This window comes from Mobula hypostoma, chromosome X2 (genome assembly GCF_963921235.1).
Source record: "Mobula hypostoma chromosome X2, sMobHyp1.1, whole genome shotgun sequence".
NCBI classification, from domain to species: Eukaryota; Metazoa; Chordata; class Chondrichthyes; order Myliobatiformes; family Myliobatidae; genus Mobula; species Mobula hypostoma.
In genome coordinates this window covers 42462932-42482721 of record NC_086129.1, presented here as the reverse complement: position 1 = coordinate 42482721, position 19790 = coordinate 42462932, and the positions used below count along the sequence as shown (strand labels likewise).

The window sequence follows — 19790 nt, the reverse complement described above, 5'->3', positions numbered from 1 at the left end:
GGGGTAATTTCACTCACCTACATTTGCCCCATCACTGAAATGTTCCCTCAACCTGTGGACTCACTTTCAAGGACTCTTCATATCATGTTCTCAATAGTTATTGTTATTATTATTATTATTATTATTATATCTTTTCTATTTGCACAATTTGTTGTCTTTTGCACACTGGTTGTTTGCCCAGTTGGTGCAACCTTTCATTGATTCTATTATGGTAATTGGATTTATCAAGTATGCCCACAAGAAAATGAATCTCAGGGTTGTGTTTGGTGACATACACAGTGCTTTGTAAAAGTATTCAGCCCCCAACCCTTTGTTCACATAAATGAGTATTACAACCAGGGATTTTGATCAATTTAACTGCAAATTTTTATTTGTGAATCATATGCTCTTTTTTAACATAGATTTTGAATAAAAAATCTTGAATCAACAATTTTGCATGAAAGTCAAGAATAACATTTTAATTCTATTTTCTATATTCAGCAGTAGAAAGAATCATTAATAGATCAGTATGCAAGTGCTGCAAGTTCAATATTGTACACAAACGAATATAAAATATTTATTACTTTTTTAATAATGCTTATTACTAAAGAGGTTACGTGATGGTTGAAAAGTCTTTCATATTTTTAGAAACAGAAGTTTCCAGTAGAACTTAGACTATAATACCATAAGACATAGGGGCAGAATTAGGCCACTTGCCCCATTGTGTCTGCTCTGCCATTCAATCATGGTCGATCCTTTTTCCCCTCCTCAGCCCCACTCCCCAGCCTTCTCCCCATAATCTTTGATGCCATAGCCAATCAAGAACCTATCAATCTCCCCCTTAAAGACACACAACAGTGACCTGACCTCCACAGCTGCCTGTAGTAACAAATTCCACGAATTCACCACTCTCTGGCTAAAGAAATTTCTCTGCATCTCTGGTTTAAATGGGCGACCCTCTATCCTGGGGCTGTGCCCTCTTGTCCCAGACTCCCCCACCAAAGGAAACATCCTTTCCATATCTAGTCTGTCTAGGCCTTTCAAAATGCGAAAGATTCAATGATATCCCCCCTCATCCTTCTAAATTCCAGCGAGTACAGGCCCAGAGCCATCAAATGTTCCTCATATGATAACCCTTTCATTCCCAGAATCATCCTTGTGAACCTCCTCTGAACCCTTTCCAATGCCAGCACATCTTTTCTTAGATAAGGAGCCTAAAACTGTTCACAATACTCAAGGTGAGGCCTCACCAGTGCATTATAAAGCCTCAGCATCACATCTTTGCTCTTATATTTTAGAACTCTTGAAATGAATGCTAACATTGTATTTGCCTTCCTTACCACTGGCTCAACCTGCAAGTTAACCTTTAGGGTGTTCTGCACAAGGACTCTCAAGTCCCTCTAACAAATTTCACAACACATGCCGGTGATAATAAACCTAATTCTGATTCTAATCCTGATCTCAGACTTTTGGATTTTCTCCCTGTTTAGAAAATAGTCTGCACATTTATTTCTTCTACCAAAGTGCATGCCCATGCATTTTCCAACATTGTATGTCATTTGCCACTTTCGTGCCCATTCTCCTAATCTGTCTAAGTCCTGCAGCCTTCCTGTTGCCTCAACACTACCTGCCCCTTCACCAATCTTCATATCATCTGCAAACTTGGCAACAAAGCCATCTATTCCATCATCTAAGTCATTGATAGATAGCATAAAACTTCATTGTACTTGGTGCTGACAAGACTGATAACAGTTTTGAATGCAGTTTTGGTCTATCACAAATTAAATGATAAATTACTCTCCTACTCTTACCCAACTGTTTCCATTCTGTCCTTTACTAGATGTCACTAGAACGTGATTGAGAAAGGGAATGGACTGATAAGCTCCTTATTACAGGTCCTCCCAGCTTCTGAATATCTAATTTATTTACAGCAAGTGTATATGAATGAGCATTTGGGAGAACAGGATGGATTTGCTGACTGCTGCATCTCTTGTTGTGTGGGAACTGGGTTCGTGGCTGCTTTTCCAACTTGCAAACTGTCATCATCTGCATGGACCTGTATCCCAAATGCTGAAAGTATCAGAAAAGTTCCTATTCCTGCCCCAGGATTGGCCAAGTAATTTGTAAAAAAAGTGACAAAACTTGGGACTTATTTTAGGGTTTAGCTCCATACGAAATGTGCTCTTATTAAAGAAGCCTGGTGTGGGTAGATGGTGCCAGGTTTTGCATAATCCCAACACTTTATTGCCAATAACAGAGTAAATAGTTAAGTGGTACCATTTTCAAGTCCTATCCAACTACAGTTTAATAGATCTCAAACCTTCGAGCATGATGTAATGCCATGTTCCTGCCTTAATCCCTTCCTATATTCCTTGACTCCTTTCTTTAACTAAAATTTATCAATTGATAGATTTTTCATTTAATGGTTTATGTAGTAGCAACTGATATGTTCTTAAGTTCCCCAAACTTTACCGCACATTGTGAATAGAAGAATTTCCAACTTCATTTTTGAACTACCTTGGTCTAACTTCTTTGATCTTGTGTCATCCTCCTAACTTTCCAAGTAACAGAAATTCTTTCTCTCTGTCTTCTTCAGAAAGGTGGGAACTAGACTAAATTCTGTTAATTAGCCTTCACCTACACTCATAGCAGCATGTGTCAATATTGACTAATCAGTGTTTATCAATTACTCTGCAGTAGATCCAGAAACAATACAGGAAACTAATGGCCCAAATCCACTGTTTCTTCCCAAGATCACTAGACTCACCAAGGCATGTTTCAAACTGCTCCTATACTAAATTCCAAAATCATATTTACTTCCAAAAATCTATTTAATTTGCATTAAATTAATCAACAATGATAGGTTCCAGGTTTTAGTTGGGAAATTACCCACTCTTTAACTGAATCAATATGGGCTTGGGTGGTGTGGATCAATCTACTCTCTGCATCATAATACTATCCAGTGACTATCTATCAGAACAGTGAAGACAAAAGATCAAGTTTTTTCTTTGGCTTCATCTATAGCGCAGCATTTTAGGTTTATCTGATCTTTTTAATCTACCCACTGTAAATGGGAATTGTTAAACTTGAACTCCAACTAAGGCCTTTGCCCGCATTGGGACTGAGAACATTCTTTGTCCAATATGACACATATTGAGTTGTTCAACTGGAAACTGTCACGCTAAATTTATCTACTATTATTTGTTAATATAAAATTAGTAAGCTTTTGGTTAAAATATATTCGATTACTAGTGATTACAGGTAATATAGCAGAGCGGTGCAAACCATAGACTTGATTCAATAAACTAATGCTTTGCAAAGACACCATGAAATCCAAATGTCATTTGAACAGGCACTTCTGCTCTCCCCATTTCAGTGAAGGTCTTAGCATCCAGCACAAGCAACATGCTACCCTTGCTCTGAAAAAAACAAGAATGGAGTCTTTATTGAAGTATCAATTAAAGTCATGAATACCAAAATCCGGTTTTATATAAAAGATATTCCGTCCATTATTTTTGATGTCATGTTAATCCTTCTTGCATTTTGATACACATTTCAAACACTTGATGATTAAAAACATATTAGGAGATAATCATTTACAGCTCATATTCCTAGCAGGGGCATAATGACACAGCAAGAATCTTTCATTCATTTCTGTGAATGGACTGGAAACTGTAGAAGCCTTCAACCTGATGGCATGAACATCAATTTCTCGAGTTTCCAGTAATTGCCCCGTCCCCCTCCTTCATCATTCCCCATTCCCATTTTCCTCTCTCGCCTTATATCCTTACCTGCTCATCACCTCCCTCTGGTGCTCCTCCTCCTTCCCTTTCTTCCAAAAGTCTTCTACCCTCTCTTATCAGACTCCCCCTTCTCTAGCTCTTTATCTCTTTCACCATTCAATTTTCCAGCTCTTTACTTGATACCTCTCCCAGTTTCACCTATGATCTACCACCTTGCACTTCTTCCTCCAATCTCTTTTTCCAGTCCTGAAGAAGGATCTCGGCCCAAAATGATGACTGTTTGCTCTTTTCAATCGATGCTGCCTGGCCTGCTGAGCATGCTCCTCCAGCATTTTGTGTGTGGTACTGCGAACTTTGCCTGTTCTCCCCTTCCCCCATTCATGGTCAAATGCCTGACGTGTAGGTTACTCCAAAAGGGTTTGGGTTCTGAGCACTAAATTGTAAAATAATCCATGCAGCATTTTTACTTCCTTAATGGTCTGAGGTTAATTTTGTCAGAAATTCATGTTGAAGATAAATAAAGATCAAAACATTGCACTGGTGTTCCATCCTCTACCAGTAATTAACGTGAGCTCCTAAATGTGATTCTGGGATCATTTGTGAAATATAAGTGTTCAATACAAAATTGATAACATACGTATATGGAGGTCAGATCTCACCTGAAGCAGAAGTTTCTATCAGCCTTTAATAACCAATTGTACATGTCCACTTTGCATTTGATGCTGACAACATTCAGTTCAACCTCCCTAGAAGGTGATAGATTTGATGGGCGTTTGAGAGAGAATAAGTTGTGGGGGAATGATCCAGTTTTTTCTCTCTATTGCCACCATTTACCTTCTTCTACTTACACTCCTCTGGACAGAGAACTGATTAACAAGCCTCCATCATCCTCTCAGACAGCAACAATTGCATTAGTGTCATCCAGAGAACCCAGGTCTCCACTGACATTCCATTTGCCTTCTCCACCCCGCACCCCTATGCAACCTAAAATATGCTAATTTTCTGACATTCTCAGTTATGCAAAAAAGCATGGACCAGAAACATTAATCCTGTTCATCTCCACAGATATTGCCCAACTAAATCAGAATTTCCATTTTTTTCTATTTTTATTTCATATTTCAAACATCTACAGATTTTTATGTTCCTTAGTACTTGAAACTGCTGTTTTTGTGATGTCTAAATGGGGTTAACTTTCCCAAGTCCCTTATTAACGTCCAAACATTCACAGGACAAAGAGTAAGCTTGTTCACATGACTGACTCTGTTGTTTGGTGAGTTCTTCAATTTCATTTATCTGCCTTAGCTCCATATCCTTTAAAGCCCTTGCCTGTGAGTGAGGCCTCCATCGGTCAGGGTCGACCATGGATCTTGTGTTCTAGCTGTCCAGATACACAAGCCTGGGCAGTACAATATGGGGAGCAAGCTGTTCGCCTGAAGAAAATAAAAATGTACCCCTGCCTAAGAAAACTTCTAATTACCTGATCCGGTGAAATAGCTACACTCAAAATAACTCCATCATCCTCATCTGTTCCATTAGGAGATGGCACAAAGATTGGTTCTGATGGGTAGTAGCCTTCCTCACTCCAGATCTGTGGAGAAAAAACAATTACCAGACTAACTTATGCTTGTTTACAGTCTTCTAAGCCCAAGTCTCCCCACAAAGATAAATAAAATATTGAATGCTTGATCAAAGGCAAGTTAGATATTTCTATTACATCAGTGTTTTAAAACCAGTTAATTATTTCTGACTTGCAAACACTATATGAAAGGAGGAGATACTGACTAGGTGGGAGAGGGGAGGAAAGCAGACTAGGAAGTCAACTTTATGAACTAGAATTTATAGAATTAAACCCTTTAACTTCCAAGTGTTAAAGAGTGAATTCTAGAAATTCCAAGTCACGAGGCAAAAACAATAGCCGTCAGTTGAGATAAATATTTGGTCAGCAAGGACTGGTTTAGTAAGCAAGTACAATTGTATAGAATAGGATAGAGGCACAATAAATTTGATTAAACAAAAGATGACAGAACTGGAACACCAATTAAGAGATTATTGAGAGGACAAGGTGATACTAAAGGAAGGAGTATGAGTGATGTTCAGATGGAAGCCAAGATATCAGAAGAGGAAAAGATGGAATTGAAGGCAGTAATGGACAGATAGATAATGACTAGAAGGAGACAATGTTAGACAGAGACAAGAGACTGCTGATGCTGGAATCTAGAGAGAAAAAAAAAACAAACTGCTGTAAGAACTCAGTGGGTCAGGCAACATTTATGGAAGGAAATAAGAAGTCCAGATAAAGGGTCTCAACCTGAATCGATGCTATCTGTTTCCCTCCACAGATGTTGCCTGACCCCTTGCCATCTTACAGCGGTTTGTTGGTTTATTGCAAGGGACAATATTACATTGCTTTGGAATCCCAAGATGACAATTGGGATTAAAACCAAAACCATCATTAGAGAAGTCTGGATTCAAACACAGAAGGAAGAACTGAAGAACTATGGCAATTGAGCACAATTCCATCAAGTTGGATAATTAAGGAGAGCTGGTGGGAAAAGAGGTAGTATGGTCGAGCGTATCAAAGACTTAAGTAGAGTTGAGGAGAACAAAGAGGGTTAATTCACCACAGGCATTTTTAAAGAGGATATCTTTTACGAACATGGTTAAGATCACTTTGGTTCATTTGGGACTTAATTTCCAAGGTTCTTCCAAAAGGTTCAGGAGAGGTGAGTCTGGAGTTAAGGTCATAGGAGTTAAGGTAGGATAGACAGAGGAGAGGGGATGTTCTTGAAGAAGTAGAACCATAAAGCCATAAGATATTGGAGCAGAATTAGGCCATTCGGCCCATCAAGTCTACCCATTGCTCCATTACGGCTGCTTTATTATCCTTCTCAACTCCATGCTCCTGCCTTCTCCCCATCACTTTGATGCCCTTACTAATCAAGAACCTTTCAATATCTACTTAAAATATACCCAATGACCTGTCCCCTACATCTGTCCATGGGAATGAATACCACCGTCTGGTTAAAGAACTATTTACAATGTGAACTAGCATTTGGGTCAAGAAGACAAGTTAAAATGAAGGCTATACTTCTTTCATAAGTGCTTAAGATATAAACAATGGCATTTTATTTATATTGTAAGCAATATTGATCAAGATTTTGCCATGAAAAACACAAATAGGTGAAAATTAAGGATTTGGAATAAAGTGGCAAACATTCTGCTGGAGGGAACTCTATAGATTGAGCAAATTGTTTGTGGCTCCAAATTGGAGTCTCTTGTGTCTCCCTTTGGAGCATAGTAATGAAACCCCTTTTTACCGGGCTTCTCTCGAGGTGCGGCTTGTTAGTCCCTCACTTACAGCCACTGGACTCCGTACGTATAGGGTCGATATGACCTGGGTCCCACCAAACCCAGGAAGCTGGGATGTCTCGCCCACCCAAACCCTGATCTGTGTGAATTCTGTGTAACTACTGCCCCCAAGAAATTGCCTGTAGGCAAGAAATAACAGACCATGCACTACATACAGTTATAAAGAAAGTATAGTTACAAATGTCAGCTATATAGAGCAGTTGGTAGGAAAAAGAAAAGGAAAAAATGAAAAGGGCCCATTATAGTTAACCTAGTCCAAATGAGCACATAAGTTGCTCATCTTGAAGCTGATTTTAACCTCTGTGCTGGACCCATGGTCTGCGTGAAAGCACGCACCACCTTCCAAATATCACTCAAAATCTACCTCGAACCAACAGGCTCCCCCACAAGAGTATTGGTCCTTCCTCCTTGAAGCCATTCATCTGCACCAAGCACCTTGTGCAACAGGGACGGCATCCTCAGCCACCTTCCCTCCAGTCTTCTCCTAGCTCCCATCATAAAGACCTTGACCAATACCAGTTTTGTCACTAAAACCTCTCCGTCCAGCGCTCTCTAGAACCTTCTCCCAATTCCATCATCCTGATTGGCTGACATAACATTCCAAAGCTGAACAACACAGCTCCTTGTCTTTAGCTCAGACCCAAACATGCTAGAAGCAGAACACACTGCTCTTACAGAACTGCTAAAATGAAATACCTACAGCAGAGCAGTTAAAATCTTAACCAGGGCGGTACAGTAATAAGAATAGATCCTACACTTTAATGCAATATTTTCTTGTCTCAATGGCAGGGAAATGTCTAGAATTTATGATATAGAGACAGTCTATTCAATCCAATAGATCCATGTATCTGTTCACCCATTCTTCTTCTTTAATTGCCTCTATCATTGATGTTCCAAATAGATCTTCAGTTCTGATCAAGCAAGGTCCCATCACAAAATACAGAGGAAGTATTATTTCTATATGGATAATTTTATTCCACCGTTATTCAAAGCAAAGCACAGAGGAGGTTCACAACTGATCATTCATTCAAAATAATGATTAAAGACAGAAAAAAGGCACAGATTTTCAAACTAGGGCTGGTCCACATGTACCATGACAACATTATTAGATTTCACTTCACTTATACCTTATATTTCTTTGTATCCACGTCCATCTTTATTAGAGAGTTCGGTATGACATGGTTGGATCCACATGCATAAAAGTATTTGTATTTTCTGGCGCTGCACTTTGCATAGTTAACTTGTGGAAATTCCATTCCACCTTCATCCAGAAAATCATCATCATAGAGCTTCTCAGACTCACACCAAATCTATAGAAGAAAAAAAACCATTGTATTGCAGAAAAGAATCACGGAAATTTTACAAAAGAAGGCTACTTTGTCCATTGGGTAAGTACTGTTTAAAAGGAGAACTGCAAAAGCTAATTTCACTTTCCTGTGCTGGGATCCATGGCCCTGAGGGTCCCTGGTCTCAAGTACTTAGAAAATGTGATGAGGGTTTCTGCCTCTACCACTCACTCAGGCATTGAGCTTCAGAACACTACAACCCCTCGAGAGAAAAACCTTCCCTCATCTTCCCTCCAATTGTCCTACCAGATGCTTCCTAGATTTTGATGTGTTTATTCTATCTAGTCTATCATAACTTTATACAACAAAAACAGTAATCATTGCAAATGCTAAAGGGTCTTCCAGCTGAAACGTTATCTGTGTTTCACTTTGCACAGATGTTGTCCGATCTGTTGAGTGCTTCCATGCTAATTTTATTTCAGATACACAGGAACTGCAGCTTTTTGACTTTGTAAACATCAGAAATTATCCAATCTATTCTATGTTGTTGAACCCTTCTTGAATTTTTATTTATGAGCATACATAGAGTGGACAACCAAACCTATTTTCTAGGGCAGCAATGGCCAATAGCATAGGGCACCTGATTAAGGTGAGTGGAGGTAAGGTTGGGGACGGGGCACCAGAGGTAATTTTTTTTACACAGATTGGTAGGTTTGTGGAACACCCTATTGGAATGGTGGTAGAGACTGATAGAATAGTAACATTTAAAAGACCCTTAGATAGTCATGTGGATAGAAGAAAAATGGATGGTTCTGATCTGTGTAGTAGGGAAGGGATAGATTGATCCAGTGTCCAAGAAGAGTCGTGTGAGCTGCCTTAATGACTATCGCCCAGTAGCACTCATGTCTACAGTGATGAAATGCTTTGAGAGGTTGGTCATGGCTAGAATAATCACCTGCCTCAGGTAGGATCTGGACCCATTGCAATTCGCCTATTGCCACAATAGGTCTACGACAGATGCAATTTCAATGGCTATTCACACGGCCTTAGATCACCTGGACAATACAAACACCTACGTATATGTGGATTCTGTTCGTTGACTATAGCTCAACATTCAACACCATCATTCCTACCATCCCAATCAAAAAGCTACAGAACCTGGTCCTCTGTACCTCCCTCTGCAATTGGATCCTCGACTTCCTAACCTGAAGACCACAATCTGTGCGGATTGGTAATAATATCTCCTCCTCGCTGATGATCGACGCAGGCACACCTTAGGGGTGTGTGTTTAACCCACTGCTCTACTTTCTCTATACCCATGACTATACAGCTAGGCATAGCTCAAATACCATCTATAATGATACAGCCATTGTTAGCAAAATCTCAGATGGAGAAGAGAGGGTGTACAGGAGCGAGATATATGAGCTAGTTGAATGGTATCACAGCAACAACCTTGCACTCACTGTCAGTAAGACCAAAGAACTGATTGTGGACTTCAGAATGGGTAAGACAAGGGAACACACTCCAGTCCTCATAGAGGGATCAGAAGTGGAGAGAATGAGCAATTTCAAGTTCCTGGGTGTCAAGATCTCCGAGGATCTAACCTGCTCCCAATATATTGATGCAGCTATAAAGAGGGCAAGACAGTGGCTATATTTCATTAGGAGTTTGAGGAGATTTGGTTTGTCACCCAGAACACTTGAAAACTTCTGCAGATGGACCGTGGAGAGCATTCTGACAGGCTGCATCACTGTCTGGTATGGGGTGGTGAGGTTACTACTGCACAGGATTGTAAGAAGCTACAGAAAGTTGTAAAATTAGTCAGCTCCTTCTTGGATACTAGTCTCCATCGTATCCAAGACATTTTCAAGGAGCAGTACCCCAGAAAGGCGGTGTCCATTATTAAGGAATCTCATCACCCAGGACATGCCTGCTTCTCATTGTTACCATTAGGAAAGAGGTACACAAGCCTGAAGGCTCATACTCAGCAATTCAGGAACAGCTTCTTGCCCTCTGCCATCCGATTTCTAAATGGACATTGGACCCATGAACACTACCTCACCTTTTTTCTGTTTTAATTCTATTTTTAATTTAACTCATAAACATATATATTTACTGTGATCTATTTATTTATTTATTTATATGTGTTTATCATGTATTGCAGTGGTCCCCAAACACTGGGCCGCGGACCGGTACCGGGCCGCAAAGCATGTGCTATCGGGCCGCAAGGAAACGATATGATTTGGCGATATGAAACGATATGAGTCAGCTGCACCTTTCCTCATTCCCTGTCACGCCCACTGTTGAATTTGAACGCACGCAAGGTCATTACCCACGTGGGGTCATCAGTTGGTCATTAACCTACAACTACTCCATGTGTAAAAAAACAAATGCCGCTTGAGAGTTTCTTTGGAAGAGGTGGTAGGGGACATAAAAGGCCTAACGATGATGATAACAACGCAGGGACAGCTGAGGCCGAGACAGCAAAAAAAAAAGAAAGCTTCCTTCAACAGAAAGTACGACGAGTCGTACATAAAATATGGTTTTATTACGACCGGTGACTCACACACTCCAAGCCCCCCTGTGTGTGATATGTGGAGACAAGCTGTCTAATGAGGCAATGAAGCCCTCAAAACTGCTTCATAACCTTGAGTCCAAGCACCCTACACTAAAGACAAACCCGTTGAGTTTTTTGAGCGGAAAAAACGTGAGCAAGTGGAACAGAAGCAAGTGCTGAGAATCACCACCTCCACACATGCTGCTGCTCTGAGAGCGTCTACTTAGTGGCTAGCTGTATTGCTAAGGCTAAGAAGCCTTTCACTGTTGGTGAAAAATTGATTCTGCCTGCTGCCAAGGACATGTGCCGTGAGCTGTTGGGAGAAGCTGCAGCTAACAAGATGGCACAGGTTTCTCTTTCAGCTACCACAGTTTCAAGGAGAATCGATGACATAGCCGAGAACATCGAAGCACAGCTGTTGGAACGGCTTAACGAGTCACAATGGTACGCTATCCAGGTCCACGAGTCTACCGATGTCGACAACAAGGCAATACTGCTGGTTTATGTGCAATATATATTTCAAGATGATGTGCACGAGGATATGTTGTGTGCACTGCCGCTGCCAACTAACACAACTGGGGCAGAACTATTCAAGTCTTTGAGTGACTACATGTCAGGCAAACTGGACTGGTCATTCTGTGTTGGAATATGCACAGACGGGGCTGCAGTTATGACTGGATGGCTGTCTGGTTTCAATACCCGAGTCAAAGAGGTTGCTCCTGAATGCCAGTCTACCCACTGTGTCACACACAGGGAAATGCTGGCTAGCCGAAAAATGTCACCTGATCTTAACAGCATATTGAAGCACATCAAAGCAAAAGCCCTTAACTCGCATCTGTTTGAGCAGCTTTGCGAGGAAATGGATGCAGAGCACAAACGCCTTCTCTTACACACTGAAGTCAGGTGGCTATCAAGGGTAGAGTCCTGGCCAGGGTTTTTGAGTTAAGAGAGCAGCTACAGAGATTTCTTTCAGAAAAAAGTCACCACTGGCAGCACACTTCAGTGACGAGGAGTGGATAGCAAAACTCACTTATCTGTGTGACATCTTCAACCTGCTCAATGAACTCATTTTGTCACTTCAGGGGAGAATGACAACTGTCTTCCAGTTGGCAGATAAAGTGTCTGCTTTCAAAGCCAATCTGGAACTATAGGGACGGCGAGTGGACAGGGGCATATTTGACATGTCCCAACATTAGCTGGGAATTTGGGAGAGACTGAGGCTGCACCGTCCTTCTCACAGCTGGTGCGCGATCACCTATCTTCGCTGTTAACAGAATTCGAGCGTTACTTCCCAACCGCAAATGACCCAAGACGTGCAAAGGAATGGGTCTGTGACCTGTTTGTGAATGTCTATGGTGAATCATCCATGTCAGCGCGGGAAGATCAACTCCTCAAGCTTGCAAATGACGGTGGGCTGAAAAGTATGTTTGACATAACATCTCTGCAGGCATTCTGGATCAAAGTCAAGGCTAAATATCCTGAGATAGCCACGAAAGCACTGAAAACGTTGCCTCCATTTCCAACATCATATCTCTGCGACTTATAATTGACTTATCACTATATTCATGCAAGGAAAATATGCGCTGTGTTTAATATTAAATTCATTAGATAAACCCTTTTAGAAACGAAATTGAGTATATTAGCCACTTATAAGTGACTGATAGTTGACTTACCACCTATATTCAGTTCGTGACTAACGCCACCCCCGACCCTCCCCATCGGCCGGTCCGCAAGAATATTGTCAATATTAAACCGGCCTGCGGTGCAAAGAAGGTTGGGGACTGCTGATGTATTGCATTGTACTGCTGCTGCTAATTTAACAAATTTCATGACATATACCGATGATATTAAACTTGATTCTGATTCTGATCATTTAGTATGTTTATATAGGCCGCACATCATGGGCTGAAGGGCCAGTACTGTGCTCTACTGTTCTATATTCTATGCCCTGTGAACGAGCATTTTCCATAGGTGCTCTGGTTTCCTCCCTCCTTCCTTAGACTGTCTGGTTGGTGGGTTAATATACCACTGTAACTTATCAGTGGAGTAGGTGGTTGATACAACAGAATAGATAGTTATGTGAGACACCGGAAGTAAGTGGGGAAATGGGACCAATGGGATGTTCTGAGAGTAGTGTCTGTGTTCAATGGGCTCCAGAGACCAACGGTGGTGAGCTACTCATGAACTATCATTTGTTATTGAAGTTATAACATTTTATACTTAATAAACTTTCAATCCTTCACACAGACTATTTGGTTCTGCTCATTTTACCTTGTCTATGAACATTCCTCTCAGCTAAGATTTTCTGGTCTTGACATCATTCTGATAAATAATGACCCTCTCCTATATAATCAAATTCTTCCTATAATGTATGCAGTATATTCTTAAATAATAGGATCTTCATTTTTCATGAATTATTTGATCTCAATGAGGATATGAATAGATAAATACAGTATACAGTGAGTACTCAAAACATCATAAAGCAATTAGTGATTGTGATGAGGAATAACCTGACATTTCAAGTGCAGAGCTAAGTGCTTAGAGGCTCTCTGTATCAATCACTCCCAGGTCAGTAATGTAATAGTCTTTCTTTTCTGCCTCACTATTTGCCTTAACTCTAATCTTAGAAAACAATCGCAGTTATCACCTCTGATGCTATCTGGTCTTCATGGGTGAGACCTCTACCAGCACTATAGTATAAAGTCTAAATTCTGAAAATTGTTAGCAGGCCAGAGAGCATCTGATAGCAACAAAACTAAAAATCCATCCTCCTTATTCTTCCCTAAGTTTTTTTTCTCATCTTTTTAACTTCTATCCATTCTCCTAGTTATAATGTCAGCGAGAAATCAATTAGACCAACTGAAATTGTTTGTACACATTATTATGCTGCAAGCATCGAAAAGTGTATGTAGTTATTTATTGATTGAGATTCAGCGCGGAGTATGCCCTTCTGGCCCTTTGAGCCACGCCGCCCAGCGATCCCCCAATTTAGTGCCAGCCTAATCACAGGACAATCAATCTATCAACTGGTATGTCTTTGGACTGTGTAGGAAACCAGAGCGCCTGGAGGAAACACACGCAGTCACGGGGGAAATGTGCAAACTCCTTACAGGTAGTGGCAGGTTATTTCTACTCTATCCCGACAACTTTCCATCGACTCTTGATCAGTGGGGAAAAAGTTCCCAAGATACACAGAACTGTAGTAACAATCGATCTAAATAATCTACTGATGTGTAAATAATTAACTATCCCTTTAAATTGTACTGACAGAGCATTCTCTGTGTTGCTGAGTCTGTGTTTGGCTGTGGGAGGTTGAGAGGCTTCAGACAGAGCTTACATATGGCAACTCAAGCGTGAAACCAGGAATTTACACCAACTGACTGCACAGTCTGGCTGTTGTATTTGCTATTAGCAAATGGTTATTGCACTTGTGTATACTGTGTGGTGCCTGTTACACATTCTGTCAGAAATTACGGCATTTTTACAGTATCGTTAGGGAGAGAGGGATCGCAGTAGCCAAAAATGTAATATATTTAAAATTTAAATGAGTACATTTAACTTTGGCCATCATTCATAAGGAAGCTAACTACAAACAAGAAACAGTCTGTATTTCATAAAAATTAAATAAAGATTGGCATGCTGACAGCAAATAAAGAACATACCTTTCCTTCTGCCTTTCGGAAGGCAAGTGCGCTGCTGTATGTTAAAGTGTTGAGGTTCTCTTCAGTCGATCTGTTGGAGTTAATGTTCAAAGGCAAAACAAGCCTGTACGGCAATCCTTTTGGAATTGTATTGTAAAACTAAAATGCAAAATATGTTAAAATGCATTAACAAGAACCTTTACAGTAGGTCACTAGAAAGGCAACAAATTCAGGACTATAGTGAATAACCAATCTAATGTTGATGAAGGTGCCATACAGAGTGAAATAAGAAGCAATCAGAGCAGAAGGCCAAAACCTAGATCAGGGATTCCCAACATAGGATCCATGGACCCCTCAATTAATGGTAGGGGTCCATGGTATAAAAAAAAAGTTCTGGAACCCCTGGCCTAGACTGTTCCAAGGACTTCTAAAGAAGAGAATAGAAAAATATTGTGGAGTTGAGGGTCGAAGGAAAATAATAACATTAGAGATAGTATCAATTGCCTGCATTACCATTTAATAGGATTGTGGCTGACATTTTACCTCAGTATCACTTTCAGCTACAAATGGGTTGATACCCTTAATATTCAAAAGGCTATTAACCTTTCCTGAATATACACAGTTACTGAGCCTCCACTTAATTATTGTATTGAAAATTCCAAAGAATCACTGCCCTTTGAGTGATGAAATTTCTTCTCATCTCAGTGCTGAATAGCCAATTGGATACAGTGACCCCTGGTTCAAGACAATTCAGACAGAGAAATCATCATCCCATTATCTATTCTGACAAGCCAAGTATAAATGTTATATCTCATTGAGATTACCTCTCATTCTTCTAAATTTTAGAGTATAGGCTCAGACTGCTTAACCTTTTCTGATAGGACAAACTTCCAATCTCAGGATTAATCTGGTGAACCTTCATTGTACTTTATTGAACCCCGCTTATTTATTCTTTTGCTTAAAGCCTCATAAGCTCCAGCAAATTTGTCAAATGTGATTTGCCTTTCATAAATCCACGTCAGCTCTAACAAATCTTGTAACTATTTCTCAATGTTACTTTATCATTTCTTAATAATTAATTATTGCATTTTCCCTACCACTGATATTGGGCTCACAAGGTTACAGCAACTCAATGCATAAAAGCATGCAGACATGGTCAAAAGGTTCAGTTGTTGTTCAGACCAAACATCAGAATGTGATCTAAGTGACCATGACCATGGGTTGATTGTTGGCGCCAGACGGGGTTGGGGCTTTGAGTATGTAGAAAACCGCTGATTTCCTGTGATTTTCAGGTACAACAGTCTCTAGAGTTTACAGAGAACGGTGTGAGAAACAAAAAAAAAATCCAGTGAACAACAGTTCTGTGGGTGAAAACACCTTGTTAATGAGAGAAGTCAGAGGAAAATGGCCAGACTGGTTCAAGCTGACAGGAAGGTGACAGTAACTCAAATAACCACACATTATTAGGTAGAGGAGGTAACACTGAGTGTAAATATTATTACTAAAAATATTCTTTGTATTCTTGTGATGTTTTGACACCAAAGATCACTCATCTCAAACTCATAAGGCAATTATTAATAACTATAGAAGGAAGTCCATGAGCCAGTCCTCATTATGGGATCAGAAGTGAACAGGGTCAGTACCATTAAATTCCTTGGCGTTATCATATCAGAGGACCTGTCCTGGGACCAATACATAAGCTCCATTACAAAGTCACAACAGTGCCTTCACTTTCTTCAAAGTTTACATAGATTCAACCTATCACCAAAACCATTGACAAGCATCTACACTGAGGTGAGTATCCTAACTGCATCACAGCCTGGTATGGAAACACCAATGCCTAGGAATGAAAAAAATCTACAGAAATTGGTGGACACAGCCCAGTTGTTCACAGGCAAAGCCCTTCCCACAATTGAGCAAATTTGCATGGAGTACTGTCACAAGAAAGAAGTATCCATCATCAAGGACCCCCACCATCCAGACTATGCTCTCTCCTTGCTGCTGCCATCAGGAAGGAGGTACAGGAGCTTTGGATCCCACACCTCAGGTTTAGGAATACAGTCGTCCTTCTTCTTCTTAAGCCCGTCACCCCTAATCGGACACAGGCCAATGATAGCAGCTTGCCAGTCCTCTGTCCTGGGCCAGTCTTTCAAGTCCAGGTGTAGCCCATCTATATGTCTTCTAGGTGAAGATCCTTCCTCTCCCGGGATGATGGATTTGAAACTTCTGTTGGCGTTCCTATAGCTCTAGGTTTTTACAGGGATGGGTTGCTAGCTCCATGCCCAACCCTCCTCCTTTCACAGCTCGGCTAGCAACCATCCACGGCAGAGTTTTCGGAATACTCATTACCCCATAACCATCAGGCTCCTGAAACAGCCTGGATAACTTCATTCACCACAACTCTGAGTGAATTTAACAACCTATAACAGACTCACGTTCAAGGACTCTTTACCTCACAATTTTACTTCTTTGCACATTTTACTGACTGTTTGTCAGTCTTCATTTATATATAGTTTTACATAAATTCTATTGTAGTTCTTTATTTTCCTGTAAATGCCTGCAAGAAAATGAATCTCAATATAGTATATGGTTAACATATGCATACCTTGATAATAAATTTTATTTTGAGTTTGATTTTGATAATTTGGCTAATTGTAAACAATCTAGAACACCAAAACCAGTAAGTATAAAAGCAGAAAGTATAAATAATGTTTTGTTTTACCTCATCCAATTCTTCGCCACTTTGCCGCAGGTTTTGCAGAGTTATTTTGTTCAGAAATTTCCCACTTTCAAAACGGCAGTAATCAAGTACAATAAAGCCATTATCCTCAAAGGCATTGATATGATGAAACAAGCAGAAGGCTTCGGTGTAATATTTGAAGGGATTCACCTTCAGAAATTTAAAAAGAATAATTAATGCATCCCACTGCTACAGAAAGCAGGCCAATGTTCACTTGCTCTTGAGTATACTTGTTTAAAAGTATGGGTTTATTGTTCAATCAGGATGTATCTTAACAGTGTTTCAATATTACAAGTGCAGTCTGACCAATGCCTTATAAGGCTTCAGCATTACATCCTTTTAGACACAAGAATTTTATTTCCAGATTTTTATAAACTGAATTTAAATCTTCAAATCTTCATGATGGAATTTGAATGCAAGTTACCTCAATTATGTAGACTTGTGTTACATCCTCAGTTACATCCAGCCTTAGAAATGTTTATGATGTCTGCCAATTAACATAGGAAAGGATTCAAGTGCGACAACTTCTCTGAGAGAGAAGTCTTTCCAGCTTTTTCTTTTGCTTATTCATTTTTTTAAGTTGTGGTCCTTGCTGGCAGGACTTTATTGTTTATTTATTGACTTTATCAGTAATTGCTCTTGATACCTTTCTTAACATTTGCAGTGCCTCATGAAAGTCCTCCCACAATGATGTTGGGCAGGGAGCTCCTGGATTTAGCCCCAGAAACAATGAACAAATGGCAATCTATTTCTAAGTCCGAGTCAGCACAGGTGCAATTTAGAGGAGAATCTGCAGGTGGAGGTGCTGCCATGTATTTTGTAGGTGGCACATGCTGCAACATTAGTGGAGGGAATAAATACTTCGGTTGGTGGATGTGCCAATCAAGTTCATCATTTGGTGCATATGGTATTGAACTTCCTCAGTATAGTCCAAGCTGCAAATGCACAGACGCGTGAGATTTTGTCCCAATTTGTGCTTTCTAGGAAATGTGATGATTTTGGGGTGAAACAGCACCATAATTCACATTTGGTTGATGCTTCCTGAACTGTATTTTATATAACGTTCTGCCATTCTTACCAAATCGTTCACCTTGTAACCAAAGACAACATGACATAACAGGAGCTCGTCATCAATAACGATAGGGCTGTCATCCACACTGAACATACATTGGCCTGACCATACACAAAGTCTGAAAGTCTGAACCTTCCAAAAGGAATCATGATTTTTTTCTCCAAAGAGCACCTTGTCAATAATCGAGCTCACAGAATCATATTGGCTGGGATTAACCAACAACACAGGTTCAGGAAACAAGAATGGAGTTCTAGATCTTCAATGCCCACATGTAATTCTAAAATACATATTTACCAACAGAGCTATCAGGGACATCTTTGGCTGGCCCTCTTCCTCTTTCTATACCATATTTTTATATCGCTGAAATGGCAGCTAAGTGATTTGTTGAAAGGCTTATTCCAACACTGTCCTTGAAATCACCATCTTGAAAACACATGATGCAAGAATGAGAATATTGTCATTTTCTTTATTTCCCTCTATAGATATTGCCTGACCTGCTGGGTTCCTCTGGTATTTTGTGTCCATTGCTGAAGATTTCCAGCAAGATGGCAGCACATTCGATCACAGCTGCTTCTATGGGGTCAACAAAAAGTGCCATTCTCCTTTTTAAATGTATTTTTTATGATCACAAGATCATGCTAGACATTAAGAACTTAAAATTATTGCAGATCTACCCCATCAGCGAGTTGCTGGTTGGCAGAGAAAGTGAAGGAGCTGCACATCATGCTGCTGCGCAGTACAGTCTAATAGTGAGTGACCGCCTTGGTCACTTTTCTTGTAATCGCAAGACCCTTTTGCACATTGTTAATGTGGAATGCCACAAGTTCGATTCACAGACTTACTGGCAGTGAGCAGGGTCAGATGGCCGGGGAGCTGTGTGACCTCAGTTGTAGTGAGGAGTAGTCCTCAAACTGCAGTGTCTCCTTTTTACAGCCACCAAGGGTGGTGTGGTGCAGTGTCCATGCTGGAATCGGTGCTGCCCCCAGTGTTCACTCAGCAGAAGACAAGCTGTATTGTGATCAGCTGCAGATTTCTGCAGCATTCATGGCTCAGGTCTGGACTTTTTTTTGTGTGTGGCTGTATCTTACTGATATGTTAATGTGCTTGCTACCTTGTATATGCTATGTGTGCTTTGTGCTGTGTTTTGCACCCTGCCCCAGAGTAATGCTGTTTTGTTTGGTTGTATTCATGGATATTCATGTATGGTTGAATGACAATTAAACTTGAATTGAATTGAATCAGCAGAAAGCTGCAGCTGGAAAATGCATTACCTTCTGCTAATGTTTAGGCCAACATCAGACAGGCATTGGAGAAGCTGAGCACCGTAAGCAGCAGGCACGAAACAGTGCACACTAATGCCTTCCCTATGATTGCAGGAGATTTCAACCAGGCCAGTTTGAAGA

The 19790-nt window shown here is 40.4% G+C and overlaps 1 protein-coding gene across 1 annotated transcript in view; it reads right to left on the bottom strand.

Moving 5' to 3' along the window:
• Nucleotides 1–352: 352 nt before the first annotated feature.
• The window catches only part of LOC134340908 (carotenoid-cleaving dioxygenase, mitochondrial-like), a 58970-nt gene continuing 39532 nt past the window's right edge, over nt 353–19790 (bottom strand). Inside the window, exons 8-12 of the mRNA XM_063038495.1 lie at nt 17298–17465; nt 14597–14734; nt 8219–8401; nt 5200–5310; nt 353–3398 (exon numbers count right to left, since the gene is read on the bottom strand). Coding sequence (XP_062894565.1) covers nt 3285–3398; nt 5200–5310; nt 8219–8401; nt 14597–14734; nt 17298–17465 — 714 coding nt within the window. The 3' untranslated portion in view covers nt 353–3284. The remainder of the gene's footprint in view (nt 3399–5199; nt 5311–8218; nt 8402–14596; nt 14735–17297; nt 17466–19790) is intronic.